General features: G+C 43.5%; 1 protein-coding gene across 1 annotated transcript; it reads left to right on the top strand.

Moving 5' to 3' along the window:
* Positions 1–202: 202 nt before the first annotated feature.
* On the top strand, positions 203–18281 carry LOC141141113 (catechol O-methyltransferase-like). The gene is made up of 5 exons (XM_073628824.1): positions 203–337; positions 5166–5337; positions 8488–8681; positions 9413–9544; positions 17875–18281. The coding sequence occupies exons 2-5, from the start codon at positions 5199–5201 to the stop codon at positions 18052–18054; spliced, it is 645 nt and encodes a 214-aa protein (XP_073484925.1). The 5' UTR covers positions 203–337; positions 5166–5198; the 3' UTR covers positions 18055–18281.
* The last annotated feature ends 1543 nt before the right edge of the window (positions 18282–19824 follow it).

Here is a 19824-nt window from a genome sequence, read left to right as displayed (position 1 = left end):
ATTTTGCAGACAAAAAAAACTTGTTTATTTGCCTAGCACAGTTCTGATTACACATTCTGTGAGGGAGAGTAAATTGACTGATTTGTATTAAGCAGAATGTTATGTGCTGAACACTAATAAGTTGTGAATCTCATTCTTTTTCTGCCAGGTAGGACAAAATCCAGTGACCGTACGTGTCTGCTTCCAACCTACCAGGAATGGCAAGCGTTTTGCAATGTCATTGCTTAAATTTTCCTTGCTGCGGACTGGCCAGTTCTAAAGAAAACAATAGAAAAAATAGCACGTGATTTGAGGCCACTTCCTGACTGAGCGCTGAGAAGTATACACTGTATACACTGTAAGTATGATTTATGGTAAAGACTGTACTTGGGATAAACAAATGTCAGGAAACATAGGATGCATGAAAATAATCATTTACTTCTACTTGAAAAACCAGAGGCTTGTACTACAAATCTGTAAAAACATTAACATGCGTTAGCGAAAAATCTTGTAGGGAAGGCAGTCAGACCAGATGTGTAGACTGGGAGAGGAACATATTCAGGAACTCACTGCCTGAGCCCTCTACATATCTGCGCTGTAGTGTCTTTGATTACTGTTCAGCCAACATCAGCTGGACCTGAAACAAAGGGTCATTTATTCCTGTGATCGCTGTACCAGGAGTATACACATTAACAGTGCAAGGTGTGCTGTGTCCAGTGCTTACCCTGCAGTGTCCCCTTTGCAATGAAATTTACTAAAACTGGTGCACACAGAATCTGATTGGTCACTGTGCACAGCTTTCAGCGCTGTCACACTTTGAATGACAATTGCGTGGTCATGCAACACTGTACCCAAATGACATTTTTATCATTTTTTTTTCACACAAATAGAGCTTTCTTTTAGTGGTATTTAATCACCACTTGGGTTTTTATTTTTCGCTAAACAAACAGAAAAAGACAGACATTTTTGAAAAAAAAAAAACCATGTTTCATAGTTTGTTATAAAATTTTGCAAACAGGTAATTTTTCTCCTTCATTGATATTTGCTGATGAGGCTGCACTGATTGGCACTGATAGGCCTCACTGATGGGCTGCACTGATACGCACTAATAAGACGGCACTGATGGGCACTGATGAGTCGGCATTGATGGGTGGCACTGATGGGTGGCACTGATGGGCATTGAAGGGCACTGATAGGTGGCACTGATGGGCACTGATGGACATTGGTAGGTGGCACCTATGGGCACTGGTAGGTGGCACTGATGGGCAGCACTGGTGATGAGGCACTGATTGGTGACATTTATAGGTGGCACTGTGGTCACTGGTGGGTGGTACTGTGGGCACTGGTAGGTAGCGCTTGTGGGCACTGGTTGGTTGCACTGTTGTACACTGGTTGTGCACTGGCAGGTGGCACATGTGGGCACAGATGACTCTGCAGAGGCTCTCCACGATCGGGACTGACGTCCCTCTCACAGCCACCGGTGATCGGCTTTTTTTTTCTCCTCACGCTATTAGCGTGAGGAGAAAAAAGCCAATTACGGCTTTGTTTACATCACATGATCAGCTGTCATTGTCTGTCACGTGGTAAGGGGTTGGCATCGACCCCTTACTCCGATCTGTGATCAGCCGAGTCTCATAGACTCGCTGATCAGAGTGCGCGCGCACGCTGCAGTGGGCACGCAGGCCACTCGAGCACAGGAGGACGGCTATTGACGCCCTCCCGGGCAAAGTAAGTCTGCGCTGTAGCTGTCATTCGGCTATAGCGCAGACGGGAAGAGGTTAAAGCTAAACTCCAAGCACAACACCTTTAGAGCAGCTGTAAAATTAATTTTTTCCTGAAATAATAAACATGTTATATTTACCTGTTCTGTGCAATAGTTTTGCACAGAGAGACCTCCTCTTCTGTGGTTCCCTGCTGGCAATCTCCACTCCGTCTCTTCTCTGAGTGCCCCCATAGGAAGTCTGCTGCTATGGGGGCAATCAAGTGGGCGCACTCCCGGACATCCGTGGACAAACCCATGTGTGCATCCATGGACAAACACAATGCGGCTCAGCCTCACCCAGTGCCGGGACAAGGTCATGTAGAGCCCAGGGCCAACATGCCAAACTATGCCCCCCCAAGATTTATGAGCTATATGTGCAGTGGTGGCTTGTGTTTTTTTTTGGGGGGGTGGCACACAACTACGGCCCCCCTCCACCCAGGTGGGGTGGGCTCCTACAGGTGGCCGCCGGGTTGTGGGTTCCTATGTGCGGGTTGCAGCTCCTACGGGCGGGGGGGTTGCGAGCTCCCTTGGGCGGCAGGTTGCGGGCTCCTATGGGCGAAGGGCAGCGGCTCCTGTGTCCTCTCTGCATCACGGCGGCTTCCACTGTGCAGCTCCTCCCTCCTCCTCCTAGGTGTCCAATAGAATCTGTCCTTTCAGCCAATCGGGTGACCGGTGTCAAAACCTGATACCGGGAGGAGGATCGGTGTTACAACAGCGAATATTCATTCACTGTTGTAACACACCTGGGTTGGCTCGAAGTGCAGTCTCTGCGTCCCGAGCCCACCCTATATTGAAACCTATTAGAGCCTCTCGCTCTAGAGCCTAATTGCTCTAATCGGTGCTTCAAAAAAACAGCCCCTCCACATTGGAATCCATGGTCTGGTGTCCTGAAAGGGGCCGGATGCATGGATAGGGGAGGCGGCGATGGACGGGGGGTGGCACCCGTGTGCCCCTAATGGACAGGCCGCCCCTGATTATGTGTCAGCAAAAATCCCCTCACAAAAACACTGAGCCCTAATCAGCATGCATAAATTCCCCCTCCTCCAAGTACAAATCCGCCCCCTGCTGAATTACCACCTCCAAATCCACCAGTTTAAATGCCCCCCCCCAAAGAAATTCACCCTTCCTAATACAAATCCTCTACCACTAAAATGTCCACCCCTAGTACACAATCCCCCCACTTCAAATCTCCCCTTCCCAGCACCAAATCCCCCCGCCTAGCACAAATCTCCCCCCATCCTCCCTCCCTACACAAATCCTCCTAAAACACCACTCTTAGCACTCCCCCTCCTAGAACAATACTTACTCCCTGCCGCCCCCCAAATTCTCACTTCCAACACAAATCCCCTCCCATCTCTTTGTGGCGCCCCCCTCTCACCTCACATGATACAACAGTGCCCAGGGCAGCCGCCCATACTGCTCACCTCTTGTCCTGGCCCTACCCTCAGCTCCCTCCTTACAGGATTTGACTGACAGCAGCAGGAGTCTATGGTTCCCGCTTCTGCTGGGTTTCCTGTGAGAGGAGAGAGAAGGAAAGGGAGTTGCTGCAAATGGGCACAGCGCTGGGTCAAGGTCGAGCTCAGGTAAATGTTTAATGGGGGGTGGGGGGAGAGGCTGGGGGGAGCAGCTATTGAAAGTTTTTTTTACTGTGATGCAAAAAGAGGCAAACTTCTGCCTTTATAGCCACTTTAATTTAAATGTATACCTTAATAATTGTGAAGCATAAAAATCAACTTTGAAAGCACCAAATGCCCTTGCAATCCCAGTTATTTCCTTGTAAACGTGGTAACACCACCACTGTGCTGTACTTAGCCTCTGCAGAGAGCAGAGATTTGGGAGGTTCACAGCAGGCCCCACCCACTGCATGCTGCCTGCACAAAAGGGTTGCAGACAAGACCAGGACCAGTAGGCAAAACTTTACGCTGGATTACTGCACAGATCTGGAAGAAATACACAAAGCCCAACAAGCTTCAAATAGGAATACATGTTAATCTAGAATGCACCTTTCTAGTACGACTAAAGCGCAACAAAATTATTCCCCTTTAAATCCTATGTGACTTTTCACATTTTGAAAAGTCCTGCATGCTGCATCTTTGCTGCACTTTTCAAAAGCGCACCTTCCATTGTAAGTTAATAGAAAAGAAACAATCCCTGTGTGACATAAATTGGCATGGGGCCACTCGCTGACATCATCTGGAGGCCCCGCCGCTTGTGAGGTCGCCACCCATCATGCCCCGGTGGACGTCACAAGGGGCAGGGCCTCTGGATGACGTCACCCGGTGACCCCCGCCCCATGCCAATATAAGTAGTGGCACACTGCGCACCTAGCATTTGAGCGGGAGAGAGCGTTGAGTCAACATCGGAGGAAGAACAGATGAAGAACAGAGGGAGAAGACAGCGCAGAGAGGGGACCGGGCAGAGGCAAAAGACAGCGGACAGAGGGAGACAAACCGGAGAGGACTAGAAGACATCAGCGGAGAAGAACCAGAGAGGGGAGAAGAACCGGCAGAGGCAGAAGACATCAGCGGAGGAGGGAGAAGAACCTGGGAGTGGAGAAGAAATCGGAAGAGATGCCGGAGCTGCCTTATTAAATTATTTTAAAAACCTGTGTAATGTGTTTTATTTTTCTCACTTTTTTTTTTTAATGCGTTGGGGTATACTCATTCACATAGGGTGGGGAGCAGGGATATGGGGGCCCCCCTTGTTGAAATGGGCTTCCAGATTCTGATAAGCACCCTGCCCACAGTCCCCGACAACCAATGGCCAGGGTTGTCGGAAAGAGGCCCTTTTCCCCAACAACATGGTGGCAAGGTGCTTTGGGGTGGGGGCGCAGGGCTCCCCTCCCCCCTGTACCCTTCCCTACTGACTCCTGTCCTCTGTCCTGCTGACCCCTGTACCCTTCCCTATTGACTCCTGTCCTCGGTCCTGCTGATCCCTGTACCCTGCCATACAAACTCCTGTCCTGTTGACCCCCTGTACCCTGCCCTACTGATTCCTGTCCTCTGACCTGCTGACCCCTGTACCCTGTCCTACTGATTCCTGTCCTCTGTCCTGCTGACCCCTGTACCCTGCCCTACTAACGCCTGTCCTGCTGACCCCTGTACCCGGCTCTACTGACTCCTGTCCTCTGATCTGCTGACCTCTGTTCCCTTCCCTACTGACTCCTATCATCCAGCTGACCCCTGTACACTGCCCTACTCATGCCTGTCCTGCTGACCCCTGTACCCTGCCCTACTGATTCCTGTCCTCCGTCCTGCGGACCCCTGTACACTGCAAGAAATGTTTTCCATTTACATATTATTTATTTTTGTGCATTGCTTCATAAAGACATGCTCAAGATGCTCTCTGTCTGCAATAGGGACCACAGAAAAATTCTAAACATGTATATGTGATAATGAGCCATGCTGTCATTTTAACTCTCTAGGTACCAGGACTGAACTGAAGCTTTGCAGTATCTATGGCTGAAACCAGGGAACAGAGGATCCTGGAGTTTGTGCTGCAGAATGCAGTACATGGCAACCCCCAGAGTGTGCTGGACCACATTGATAAATATTGCCGAGAAAAGGAATGGGCCATGAATGTGGGAGATGAGAAAGGTATTTCTGGAAGTAAAATGGGATCTACTGGTACTGGTACATTGTCTTACTAGTTATGTTTATATATAAACATAACTATACAGTAAAACCTTGGTTTGCAAGCATAATTCCTTCCAGAAACATGCTTGTAATCCAAAGCACTTGTATATCAAAGCATTTTTTTACAGGGTATAAAAGAGAAGAGAGGCACCTCTAATGCCCCGTACACACGGTCGGATTTTCCGACGGAAAATGTGTGATAGGACCTTGTTGTCGGAAATTCTGACTGTGTGTAGGCTCCATCACACATTTTCCATCGGATTTTCCAACACACAAAGTTTGAGAGCAGGCTATAAAATTTTCCGACAACAAAATCCGTTGTCGGAATTTCCGATCGTGTGTACACAAATCCGACGCACAAAGTGCCACGCATGCTCAGAATAAATAAAGAGATGAAAGCTATTGGCTACTGCTCCGTTTAAGTCCCGACGTACGTGTTTTACGTCACCGCTTTCAGAATGATCGGATTTTCCGACAACTTTGTGTGACCGTGTCTATGCAAGACAAGTTTGAGCCAACATCCGTCGGAAAAAATCCTAGGATTTTGTTGTCGGAATGTCCGATCAATGTCCGACCGTGTGTACGGGGCATTAGTGTAGCAATAAGTTGCTAAATGTTGTACCTTCATTAAATGTAACCATATTGCTACACTTAGAGACTCCTCTCTTCTTTTTTATACTCCAGTTGTGACATGACGCTACTCTTATATCAAGACATCGCTTGTTTATCAAGGCACAATTTATTAAAACATTTTGCTTGTCTTGCAAAACGCTCTCAAACCAAGTTACTCTCAAACCAAGGTTTTACTGTATTTGAAACTAAAATTACACGTGAGACTGCATGTGTTAAAGCCCAATTTCAACCAAAACATGTATTTTTTTTTAGGTTTTGGTGGAGGGGTGAAGATTATAATCTCTGTCTTCATTTTACTGATCTTTGCTCCTTTTAGGGAGATTTCACATCACTGTGGTGTCCGTTTATGAAGCAGTGAAATCTATTCACTGCTTCATTCTCTGGCATTCACAGTAGAGAACGTTTTCCTCTGTGTGCCTGTTTATGAAGGGGGACATGACAGGGGAACATGCTTACAGTGTTGGGGGGTCTGAACGAGGTAGAAGGAAGTTAAAAATCTTCCTCTTTCCTCCTCAGATCCCCCAGGATTCTCTCTTCACTCCCCGATTCACCACCTCTGAGCTGGTGAACCTAGGAGTGTGAATTCTGACTCAGATCGCCAGTGAAGCGGTGAGATCACCGCTTCATAAACTGGCCGTTACTGTGCCATTCAATGAGGATTCTCCATATGCTGAGATCATCCGCGGGAGAAAATGTTCAAACACTTCTCCCCCCGATTATCACTGTTTCATAAACTGTTTATGGACTGTGATCAGCGGCGATCCTCGGGATCGCCGCTGATCACTGCTTCATAAACGGACACCTTTCTGTGTATTCTCCAAGATAAGAAGTAAGGATAGCTCTCTGCAACAGTGAAACAACACTACATATTTTATAGTATACTGGGCACATGAGTATTCTAACAGTACAAACAAATGGCCACTGCCCCCACCTATAACTAGCCTTAGCAACAAGGGCAACGCATGTAAAACAAAACCAAAGAAAGTTCCCAGCTCAACTTGTCAGTCAGCCTGCAACCAACCAAATTACTGTGTATCAGTTTACATTAAAAAGGGTTTAGTTTGCACACACTTGCAAATACATGCGTAAGCTGCAGAGGCCACAACAAGGTATCCCATTATTATCCACAGTCTTAACTCTATACATTTTTGAGAGCCTCCATAATAGAAGCACATGCATTATAGTAGATAGGCAGAGGGGTGTGCCTGGAAGGAGCCCACCCCTCCTTAAAGGCACATGGGTGCAATGGACACCCAGCATATTATTATAACATGAATACATTTACTACTTTTTAGGATTTTGACAATCGTGTGTGCAGGCAACATGTGTTTTTGTGCCTGCATCTGCCCTGAGCTGTGTGCAGGCAGCCTATAGAGGTAAATGCAGACTCAGCTGCTACATGGACACAGCTGTATTCCAAAATTTGACATGCAGTGCAAGAGCAGGTGCACAGATCCGAATGCGCACTGTCTGTGTTTTGTAACCATAAAACTGCTCCTGTACGCATGTCAAATTTTTACATGTTGTCCCAACGCAAAACTGCGCTTGGATGATAATGCTATCCACAGTAAAAAATATAAAAACCAGCAACTCTGCTGTGAAATATCTTCCACAGAACAGATTCAAATTTGTCAAAAAGAGACACGCTATAATACAGTGATAATCACCGGGGACGGAAAATGGGTAATTGGGCCCAATTTTGACATTTTCTCTTAAGGGTGTATTCACTTTTGTTGCCAGCGGTTTAGACATTAATGGCTGTGTGTTGAGTTATTTTGAGGGGACAGCAAATTTACACTGTTATACAAGCCGTACACTCACTACTTTACATTGCAGCAAAGTGTCATTTCTTCAGTGTTGTCACATGAAAAGATATAATAAAATATTTACAAAAATGTGAGGGGTGTATATATGGGCACAAAGCACATGCCTAAAATTTTACTTGAAATGCACGCAAGCTTTTTTTAGCACAACCATACATAATTCACTATCCAAGAAAAAAAGATTCTAGCACTGCATAAAACATTTAATTGCAGTGATATCAAAATGATCAAATACACAGAGGATTTAACAGCTAGACCACGGATTTTTCAGTAATAATTCAGTTTGCATACAAAACTCATGAATTTAAGGATAATAGGGAACATGCATATGTAGGATCAACACTGTATTGTATAGTCTATAAATACACCTGGTGCAGTTTCAGTAATTCCATGTAAAAATTTGACTTTTTAAAATTATTTCATTTTTTTGCCATATTTGAGGATGAATATGCGGGCATTCGTTAGGAAGCATGCATGTGTTGAATTTTTTTTTTAATATTGCTGTTGTAAAGTGTGCTTTGAGAAATCTTGTTGTATGTATACAATGACAATAAAGTATTATCTTATCTTAACATTTATCCATCATGTGTACCTCTTAGTACTGCATTCACTATCTGCATTTCAGATGAATGTTTTACTGTTACTCCACTTTTAGGCCTGATCCTGGATAATATGCTACAAGAAACTAACCCCTCCACAGTTCTAGAGCTGGGCACTTATTGTGGATATTCCGCCATCCGTATAGCTCGCTTACTGAAGCCTGGATCTCTGCTGCTCACCATAGAGATGAATCCTGCGCATGCTGATGTGGCCAGACAAATTATTGAGTTTGCGGGAGTTAAAGACAAGGTACACTTGGCATATAAAGTGACACTGAAGACCAAGATTAAACCCAGTACAGAGCATTTAGCGTTCCTGTGAAAGGCTGCTTTGAGTTTTATAATCCTCCCTCTCTCTCAAATTATTTGAGGTTTAAAAAAATCAACTTGCATTTTATATAGAAAATAGGAAAGTAAAAGTATTTCCACAAAAGTTTTGGATTCACCAGTTTTATTATGGGTGGGAACTAATATCCATTAGAAATTTTCACTATGCTTTTATTTTGTATGTTTATACAGTATCTGTAATGCATTTGTATATTTTTTACAATAACTAAGTAATTATGATCTATTTGACATCATTAAACCAGACTTTTCTCTACAGATGGCCATAGGCATTGATATGTGTATTGCGATTTTCAAATGCAGTATGACCTGCCAGTTTTTAGTGCACAATAAATAAACCATATAAGGTTTAAATCTGTATGATGATGAACAATGTTTGCAAGCTCTAAAAATTGATAGGATATGTAACCACTAACTATGGTTTATAATGGCATATAATATATTCCCCATAACCACAGAAATAATGGAAACATTTTCATTTCCATAATTCACACTGGTTTACAACCATAAAAGAAATAACCTATGCTTTACATCTTCAGTAGATTTTCCTCTGTTATTATAATGATAAGGTCTCTGTGTGGGTTAATTGGATTCTGCCCATATATCTGATTTTTAATCCATATAACTCTTCTGTAGGTGAAGATATTGCAGAATTCCACAGAATACATCATCCCCAAGCTAAAAGCAGAGCATGGAGTAGAACACTTTGACTTTGTGTTCATTGATCATTTTGGAAACAGATATTTGCCAGATACTAAGTTACTCGAGGTAAGGGAAATATTTTCGTTATTATAAATAATAAAATGAGTAAAGAGTTTTTTTTTTCTTTCAATGGTTTTTATTGAGTTTTAAGTAGAAAAGGTAATACTCAACAGGTACATTAATTACAATTAAGATACAGTTGTTGTGCATCAGGATACAAAAAATTCTCAATGAACGAGGAGATCATATGGTCAATATGAATTTCACTATGTTTGGAACTCATAACGGTCCAGATTTGTGCACAACAAAAATATGCCTTCTCCTGCCCAATCACATTTCATCTCTCCCCTCCAACATCTTGGCTCGGGAAGTAGGAGGTAGGGATAATGTTGCGGTGCAAAAGAAAAGAAGGAACATAGAAAAGCAATGCAAAGGCAGGTGTGCACTCTAGTCTGTAAAGAAAATAGTAATGTAAATGTCCTATGCGGCATTCGAGAGATATTTAATCCATAGGTCCCAGATTTTGTGAAAAAAGGCAATTTTATCATTTAGGACCGCCGAAAGGCGTTCATTCACCATCATATGAGACTTCCATGATCTGGCGTGGCAATCCTAGCCACCAGAAAAATTAATGTTGCGATTCCTCTTTTGTATCCTGGGGGGCCTCCCCGGGGGGCCCCAGAAGTGCCTGTATAGGTGACTTAGTAAGGTTCACCTGAGTGAGTGAATAAATGAAACTGGAGGTGTGGATCCAAAATCTCCTTACTTTTGGGAAAGTCCACCAAATGTGAAACATTGTGCCCTCCATTCTGCAGCCTCTAAAGCACAGCGGGGAGGCCCTGGCGAAACAAGACGCCACTCTCACTGGCACCATGTACCATTTAATAATACTTTATAATTTGCTTCCATCAGTGAGGTGTTGATAAGCAATTTAGATGCATATTGTGCTAACTTACACCAGTCTTCCATTTCCCAAGTCTCATTTATATAATTTACCCATTTGTTCATATAGAACTGCTTAGAGAAGGTAGAATTCAACATGGTGTATATTTTGGAAATGTGACCAGTGTGTTTGTCTAAGTTCCTGCATAGGTATTCCATTGCTGTAGTAGTAAAACCTTGAGGATGGAGACTTGGGGTAAAGGCAGGATTGCCCAATAGTGGGGCCAGAGGGGCATGAGGAGACTTGAACCCGTATCTTGTCATCAGCCTATCCCATAAATTCAATGAAAATGACAGGGTGGGGCACATCATAATTGGTCTGTCCTTGGCTCTCAGCCACATCAGATGGCTGATTTTCCTAGTTGGACAATGAGATGATTCAATGGTCATCCAAAGTGGGGCGGTGTGTATGAAAGCAAATCAACTGGGTCAATTAAGTTGCTTGATAATATTTAATCAGACTTGGTACTCCCAGTCCACCCCTTAGCTTATGGGTATATAAGGTGTGTTTATTCACCCTGGGTCTCTTATCCCCCCCATATGTATCTCAGTATTTTCCCTTGAAACGACTTAAAGTCCAACATATTTATCGAGACTGGGAGGGTCCTAAAAAAATATAATATCCTGGCAGGACATTCATTTTTATCGAATACAGTCGCCCGAACCACAACGGAGGATTGTTTAACCACCTTTTAAGATCTTCCGACAGTTTTTTATAAAGTGGTGGGAAATTCTTTTGATACAGCGTGGAAAGAGATGTAGTTAGAAAAATACCTAGGTAGGGAAGGGCATCCAATTGCCAAGGGAAGGGGAATGAATTTTGTATTGCACGGTCAGTGTGATAGATTAAGCGCTAAGGATTTTGAGTGGTTAACCCTAAGACCCGAAAGTGAAGTGAAGCGTAGCAGAACCCTATATTGATTAGGTTTTAATGTAGCTGGAGACAAAAGGAGCATTAAAACATAGTCCGCAAATAGGGCACATTTGTGCTCCCAATCTCCACAATATATCCCCTGGATATCTGATGTGCTTCTAATATTAACAGCCAGAGGCTCCAAGGCTAATATGATTAAGAGTGTAGATGGTGGGCAGCCCTGTCTTGTACCTCTATGTATATTAATGGATTGGGAACTTGGATTGGGTGTATCCTTAACTGAAAATGGGGCTGTGGGTTCACTATAAATAGCTTTTAGGGTAGTTAGGAAGTTTGTGCCAAATCTATACCATTCTAAAGTAAAAAAAAGGTAGTCCCAGGAGAGAGAGAATCGAAGGCCTTATGCGGGTATGGAGATAACAGCATACCCTTCTGTCTCTCCTGCCTGTCCCAGTTAGAATTCATGGCGGATATAATGTCTATTAGCCGTCTAGTTTGGTCCGGCGCCTGTCTATTGGGGACAAACTCCACTTAATCTGGATGAATAAAGTTGGAGATAAAAGTGTTCCGACGGGATGCTTTTCATCATTATTTTGAGATCTGCATTTATTAGTGAGATCGGGCGGTAGTTTGTCCAGTCTCCATGATCCTTACCTGGTTTGGGAATGACACGGATGAAGGTGTTATTTTCATATGGTGGCAGGAGACTACCTTTTTGCAAATCATTAAAAAAAGAGCATAAGTGAGGGGTCAGAATTTCAGCTTATTTACGATAGTAATGTCCAGAAAAACTGTCTGGACCCGGTGCTCTGGATGGATTAAGGCTTTTGATAGCCATCATGATCCGCCCTCCGTAAAATCGAAATCTGTTAGTTCTACATGAGCATGCTCTATTTGGGGGAGAGGGAGGTCTTGAAAGAAATCTTCAGTCTGGGCTGCTGAGTAGAAATTAAAAAATTTCCTTACAATCAACTGTGGGTTCTGGATCGGCTTACCATTCTGCAGTCACAGTTTCGGCAGGTCTGAATTAAAGGGCCTGGGGACTAGTTTTCTCACTAACAATGTGCTGGGGTAATGAGTTTTTTTAATTAAATTAGTGGTATTTTCCTATGAAGGTGACCGATATTATTATTAAAAGACTTTTAAAGAGTCTCATGCATTTGAATGATATTACATGCCATCTGTGGCCTGGAAATTTGTAAAAGTATTTATTGGTTATACATATTGATTACAACAGCTCTTCATTTTCCATCAAATGAGTGTATGCAGATATTTCCATTTAGCAGGAGGGCAAGAAGAATAGGAGCTCATTTGCATTCACTTGTTGCACTTTTTAGCATTAAATTCATTTAGAATAGCCCCAATGAACAACTAGTAGGCAACGCATTGACACTGCAACACACCACAGCGCACATGTTATGCATTGTGGTGCGCTGCTTTAAAAAATAGGGTCATTCCTTTTTTTATGCATTAAAGTGCACTACCAGCTAATTTAATGTTATTGGGCTGCCTCAACACAGCAACCCTTAACACATAGTAGCGCATTGCGTTAGTGCATGTGTGTTAATGCATATTGTAAGATTTTGGAATAGGTGTTAATTTGTCATTGCCAACACAATCTAATACAGTTCAGCACAAACTGATTAAAAAACACCAATTAAAACCACTTAAAGTGGGGTTCCACCCAAAAAACAAAAATACCTGGAAAAATTCTAAAAAAAAAAACAAAAAAACATTTGGATATTTTTTTTTTTTTCACTTACCTCTAAAATGCCTGTTGCTAGGTGGTCCCTCGTAGTCTGCCTGTTCCTTTACCTGGGCTGGTGACATCACTTCCCCCCAGGCACAGGAAGGGCTCCGCTCTGCTCCCTCCCTCCTGTCAATCATCTGGGACCCATTACAGGTCCCAGGTGATTGAGCGGCCAATCACGGAGCGCGGCGCCGCTCGCGCATGCGCAGTGGGTGCCAGGCTGTGAAGCCACAGCCCGGCGGCCACAGTTGAAATGCCGGCGCCGACGAGCGGAGGGGGGGGACGAGCGGGGCTTCGATCCCCCGCATCGCTGGACCCAGGGACAGGTAAGTGTCCAATTAAAAGTCAGCAGCTGCAGTATTTGTAGCTGCTGACTTTTAATTTTTTTTTTTTTTTTTTGACGGCCCCCCTGGGTGGAACTCCTCTTTAAAGAGGCAGTAAACGCTTCCTCTTTTTTTTTTTTTTTTTTGCTGACCTGCAAAGTAAAGGCATCGCTGTCGCCGCTGGAGGCCGCATTCATCTTCGCCTGTCTTCCTTCCGGGTTCGCGGACTCCGGCTGTGTGACGATAGAAAATTAATTTTCGCTATTTTCACACTAACCTTCCTCCCTGCCAATCAGGAGTCAGGGTGTCAGATCTGTTGCCTGATTGGCCAAAGCACCGGGCCACCCTATTGGATGCCTGGTGCTTAGGAAGATGAGCAGAGGAGACATGTGCTGGAGTGGAGGTCGCCGCTTCTCTGGTGCACAGAGCTGCTGCCTGGCGGTAAGTGTCGGGGCTGCATGCGGGGGGTTTGGGGGTGCTGCCAGAGCCGTGCGGGGGGGTTGGGGGTGCTGCCAGAGTCGTGCATGGGGGGGAGGGGGTTGGTGGTGCAGGAGCCGCGCATGCGGGGGGGTGCTGTCAGAGGCACGATATATCGCAATAGGTGGGGCGCTCCCAAGGGGATGGGGGTGGGTAGTATACAGAAATAATATAATATTTTCAGTAGTAGGGTCATTTTTAGCTGCAGCAATTCTGCTAGTCTATGCGAGAGTGTATGTCGACCATGTATTTATTTCCTCCTCCATAGAGGCATACAGCGGTATATAATAGGCCCAGTACAGTGGGTTTATCTTTGAGGTGAGCTTAATACCTAAATATGGCAAGGCCTGAGGTTGCCATGTGAAGGGGTATGAGGTTTTAGGTGAGACAAGGATCTGGTCTGAGAGGTTAATATTAGGAACTTCTGATTTAGAAGGATTGAGTCAAAGGCCCGATAAGGCACCAAATTCCCACAGGAGTTGGAAGAGGTTAGGGAGTGCAGTGATGGGCAAGGTCACAAACAGCAGGAGGTCCTCAGCAAAGAGCGCACATTTGTGTTGTTTCCCTGCACTCTGGACTGCTTTTATATTGAGGTTCAGAAGAATTGCAATTGCCAGCATTTCTATTGTGATTACAAATAATAAGGGTGATAATGGGCAGCCCTGTTTGGTACCTGTTTGTATTTTTATTGGCTCTGACTAATAGCCATTAATGTTTATGTTGACAGTTGGATTCGAGTATAGGGTGTGCAGAGAAAATTTGGACCAAAATTCCAATGCTGCAATATAGTGAAGAGGTATGGCCAGGGCAGGGGGTCAAAAGCTTTATGTAGATCTAGGGATACCGTGTTTCCCCGAAAATAAGCCCGGGTCTTATATTAATTTTGGCAACAAAAGACACAGTAGGGCTTATTTTCGGGGTAGGTCTTACCATGTAATGTGCTGTCTTCTCTCCCCCTCTCTCTCCCTGCCTGACAGGAATCTCCAGTGGGAACTGAGTTAAAATGCTTGTAAAATCCTATAATCCACTCTATTGTAGTAGTATATAATGTACAATGTGCGTGTTTCTGTAATATAATTGTGCCAAATACCTTCATTATAGCGCCGCTCTGCACTTCTGTGACCCGCCGGGGCTCTCTTGCCCACATTTATATTACAGAAACACACACATTGTACATTGTGTACTACTGTAATACAGTGGGTTATAGGATTTTACAAGCATTTTAAACTAGGGATGATTTTCGGGGTAGGGGTTATATTGCAACCCTCCTGGAAAATAACGCTAGGTCTTATTTTCGGGGTAGGTCTTATTTTTGGGGAAACACAGTAGTAACATGCCCTGACGGGTTCTGCCTCTGTCCCAGTTGGACTATAGCAACTAGACAATGTTTATCTCCCTTCTTTTGACTTGATCTCTTGCAATATAATATTCCAGAAATCAGTTGTTTCTGTTGGCAGTTAGCAGTTTTAGATTGTGGTTTATGAGGAAGATGGGCCCGTAATTCATCATCACGTTGCTATGGTCCTTATCAGGTTTAGGCAGCATGCATGTAGTAGCTTTATTAGATCCCACATCGAGAGGTACTCCCTCTTCTAGAACATTGAAAAGTTTTTGTAAGTGTGGAATTAATGGTGGGGAATTTCTTAAAATACAATGCGGAAAAACCATGGCACTTTGGATGTTTTAGCTTATTTGATGGCTTGTAAAATTTCTTCTCCCAAAACTTCCTTTTCTAGTAGACCTCTGGGGGAAGCAAATAGGGAAGAAATCATAAGGCTATCCGAGAAAGCTGTCATTCTACTTTTAGGGATAGTTTCTGTGGTGGTGTAGAGCTTTGAATAGTAAGCTTGGAACAGTTGTAAAACCTTCTGAGTGAAGGAACCATTTGGTTCCTCAGTTTTGGGATAGCAGTATATTGGAGGTGCTAACAGCGTTCCAGGGCGATCTGCTTAGGTATAAAAATTCATGCATGACAAGCGAAGGCTTTTATCTGCTTTGGTGATCAGGCAAGCATTGAGTTATAACCTGGCAGAGTCAATCTTATCCTTGACATCAAGGTATGGACTTTTCTTGTGTGCTTCGAGAAGGTCCTCCAGGATTTGTTCCTTTTGTTTGATTTGTTCCTTGGAGGAGTTCTTCAGTCTGGATACTATTTTAATTTTGGTCCCCTGGATTATGGGCTGCACAATTAATGATAGGATAGTGTCAGAATGGTCATTATGATCAAAGAACTCTTTTGTTTGCAGTTCAATGTCAAAGCACACAGAGGGGTTACCTAAGAGGGAGTTCTTCAGTCTCCAGGAGGTGGGACATGTGGGTCTGCGGAGGGAGGTGCAAACCGCTAAAGGAGGTGAGTTGTCTGACCAAGCGGCATTATTAATTCTGCTAGAATAGAGCAGTGGGATATTGGAGGAGGAGTGGTAGTGCTGGAAGGCTTTTCATCTTTTTACCAGCGAGCTTAGGCCCTGGACATTGTGTATGAGAACTGTGGCCATGTAGCGGGGGGATTAGCCATCATAGTTTACAATAGAGAGATCTGTTCATACTGAATATAATACAGGTCCAGAATCAATGTTCCAAAGGGGCATGCGGTGAAGGAATGGGGTAAGAGTGAAAGCACTGAGTGAAGTGAGGAGAGTAGAGATTGGAAGAAATGGAAGACCAGAGTGGGAACAGAAAAACAGGAGAGTGCAGATTCCCCTGCAAAGAAAAGAAGTGAGATAAGTAATAAGAAAAACTCTTAAGTATACTGAGAACAACATTCTGAAATGTGGAGGGAAGTCCACAAACAAACATTACCTGGTGAGAAAGCACTTGGTACCTAGTTTGAGTTCAGTCCTGTCACTAAGGAAGGTTAGGGTCAAACAGGGACACAATGCTGCCACGGACGGCCGTAGCCTAATATAGATAAAAGAAAAAAAAATGAAGACCATTGGCAGGGAAGTCGAGTACCCAAAGCAACTGTTTAAATATGTGTCAATTGAGCAAGTAGTGTAACCATATTTTGGCAGCATTCTCCAACTGACATTGTTAGGTAGGATAATTTCCATCTCATGCCAATACATTATAGCTGCTAGATGTAAGATGGACGCCCTAGCTGACATAGGGCCTAACGGTGACAAACAGAGTCCAAAAGGGCAATTGTAAAAGATGGGAGTTGTTTTTGTCTTCCCTTTGGCCGTGTAGGGGTGCCCCAGCATGTGTGGAAGCAGAGAGGGTGGTACGCGGGCTGAATCGGGTCCCAGATCGGCAGTGCTCAGCTATAAACGACTGGCGCGGAGCCGGGCTCTCGTACATATGCCATGTCCAGCTGCGTGCATGCACCCTCAATATCATAAAATGTTTAAGTATTTTACACCTACCTGACAAAAAATGTCTTATCTCTTTAAAATGACATAATGCGGAAATCAAGAAACTGTTTATTGTCCAAAGAGAAACGATAAGAAGTGATGAAGTATTGTACATCTTAGGTTTGCAGTCACTGTGGATACTTAAAGTGTATCTAAACTCAAGAACAAATATGTTTTATATTGCAGCTTACCATTCCTAAGATGTGGTGGCTGCATTCATTTTGTTTTTTAGTCTTTGTTTTTCTTTGTGATCTAGCCAGTAACACACCACCTGTCTTAGGGTGGGTACCACTGTTACATTGAAGAAACAACGTAGTCACCCTTGGACGGGGTAGCATGGTCAACCTGTGGAGATATTAGATAGACAAGTACATTTAGATAAACTTTGCAAAAGTGACTAACAAATAATTTCCTTTTACAGCTAACATTTTTAAGCAGTTATGGCAACAGATTTTTTTTCTTTAATGGATAAAGTTTTACATAAGTAAAAGCTGATCATTGTAAGCACCCCTGTCAGTGTTAAATGGCTGGTCTCAACACATATAGTGAAACTGTTACAGAGGGGAATTTTGAAAAATAAAGCCTACGGTTTTATTGCCAGTGACAGACTGCATCATATCTGTCATTTTTGGTTTTGCCCATAGTTTCACTTTAACTAATTTATCATTCATCCTCTACAGGAATGCTGCGTCCTCAGAAAAGGAACGGTGTTATTAGCAGACAATGTTTCCTTCCCGATGTCTGCAGACTTCTTGGAATATGTCAGGACAAGCGGCCACTATGACTGTACCAACTATCCTGCTCATTTAGAGTACTCAGATAAGCCTGATGCAATGGAAAGGGCTGTGTATAGGGGGTAGCTGTAAACAGTAGAAATGATATAATATTAAGAAACCCACAAAAGTAAAAAAGAAAAAGAAAAGTCAGATTATACATTAAAGCAACTTCAGCAAATCTGCTTGTAATTTTCAGGTATATTAAAATGGATCATAATATAAAACAATGCATCATTTTTCATAGATAAAGGTATAAAATAAAAATAATTATACTTAACAGAAAATGTCAATAAAAAATCATTGCTGACAAAGTTTGATATCCTGTCATTTATCCACAAAGAGTTAATGTGTTGCTTCAATACTCTATGTCTGTTTTAAATGACTACAGCAAATTTGCCTTTCACTGATTGCCTTTAAGGGCTGGAGGAATCCTAAGGGCTCATGTACAGAGTTGCATTAAGGTAATGTGCATGTCTGAAGACACAAAACAATTTCATTTAAATATAGTCCTCAACAGCCTCAAAAGATATAAATCTACTTTTTATGTAACAAATGGCTTTGTAAAACCAGATATTATCTTGTAAAAGTAGTGCTGACGTAGTCTGTGCAGGGAGAAAAGCTGTGGGAGGGACCAAGCAGCTCCTCCCACTACAGGCTGCCTGCATAAAAATGGGATCCAGGGACCAGGAGGGGCGACTGTCCTGGGCATAGTGTGGGAGGGGGCGCCGGGTTGACAGCAGCAACATGCAGAAGAATCTGTGCACAGAATACTAAGGCTATGGATCCACTTGATGTTACAACCTGCCCAAACAGGGGGATAAGGATGTACCCATACATATTGCCTGCCTCCTCTCTACAGCGGCAACCTTGCCCGTCACAGAGGGAGAGGAACTCCCTCTCCCGGGCTTGATTTCTCATTAGTCTGGCCGGTGTTCTATTGATTTGTGCCCTCCATCGAAAAGTGCCCACGCATGCCCAGAACGAATGGCCACCCCAGCTGAGTTACCGATCAGCTGGAGTGACGTCCTGCCCAGGCCAATTTTCAGCTTTCAGCGCTGTAACATTTTGAATGACAATTGCGTGGTCATGTAACACTGTGCCCAAATGACATTTTTCCCTACAAATAGAGCTTTCTTTTGGTGGTATTTGATCACCTCTGCGTTTTTTATTTTTTGCGCTATAAACAAAAAAAATCGACAAGTTTGAAAAAAACACAATTTTTAAAATTTTTGCTATAATAAATATCCCAATTAAAAAAAAAAAAAAAAAAAAAAATCTTCAGGCCATTTGTACTCTTCTACATATATTTTTGGTAAAAAAATTAATTTAAAAAAAATGGCAATAAGCCTATATTGATTTATGGAATATTTATTATTATTTTACTGTCACTGGCAGGGAAGACGTTAACACTAGGGGGCGATCAAGGGGTTAAATGTGTTACCTAGGGAGTGATTCTAACTGTGGGGGATGGGACTGACTAGGGGAGGAGATCGATCAGTGTTCCTGTATGCTAGGAACACATGATCTGTCTCCTCTCCCCTGAAAGGATGTGGATCTGTGTGTTTCCTGCTCTGTCACAAGCGATCGTGGGCGCCCGGCGAAAATTGCAGCTGCCGGGCACGCGCATTGGCTCCTCGGTGATGCGGCAGCTCGCCCCCTATACTGCTGGGAAGCCGATGACATCATGTGACGTCCACCCAGGATGGGAGATTCCATCTGCGGACCTCATATGACAATGGACAGGATGTGAAGTGGTTAAACATGTATGACTCCACTTAAACCTTGGACATGCATTTTGCATGTAAACTGTATATCCATTTCAAATCCAATATGTCACTGTGGAAGTCTATGATG

Source organism: Aquarana catesbeiana, linkage group LG01 (assembly GCF_042186555.1).
Source record: "Aquarana catesbeiana isolate 2022-GZ linkage group LG01, ASM4218655v1, whole genome shotgun sequence".
Classification (NCBI taxonomy): domain Eukaryota; kingdom Metazoa; phylum Chordata; class Amphibia; order Anura; family Ranidae; genus Aquarana; species Aquarana catesbeiana.
Note: the sequence above shows the minus strand (reverse complement) of the source record. Positions and strands in the feature narration are given on the sequence as shown.

Bases quoted from the DNA above. Each gene is read 5' to 3' on its own strand.
- LOC141141113 (XM_073628824.1), top strand. From the start codon at position 5,199: ATGGCTGAAACCAGGGAACAGAGGATCCTGGAGTTTGTGCTGCAGAAT. The intron at 5,338-8,487 runs GTATTTCTGGAA...CTCCACTTTTAG, and splicing joins GAATGTGGGAGATGAGAAAG to GCCTGATCCTGGATAATATG. The intron at 8,682-9,412 runs GTACACTTGGCA...ACTCTTCTGTAG, and splicing joins TTGCGGGAGTTAAAGACAAG to GTGAAGATATTGCAGAATTC.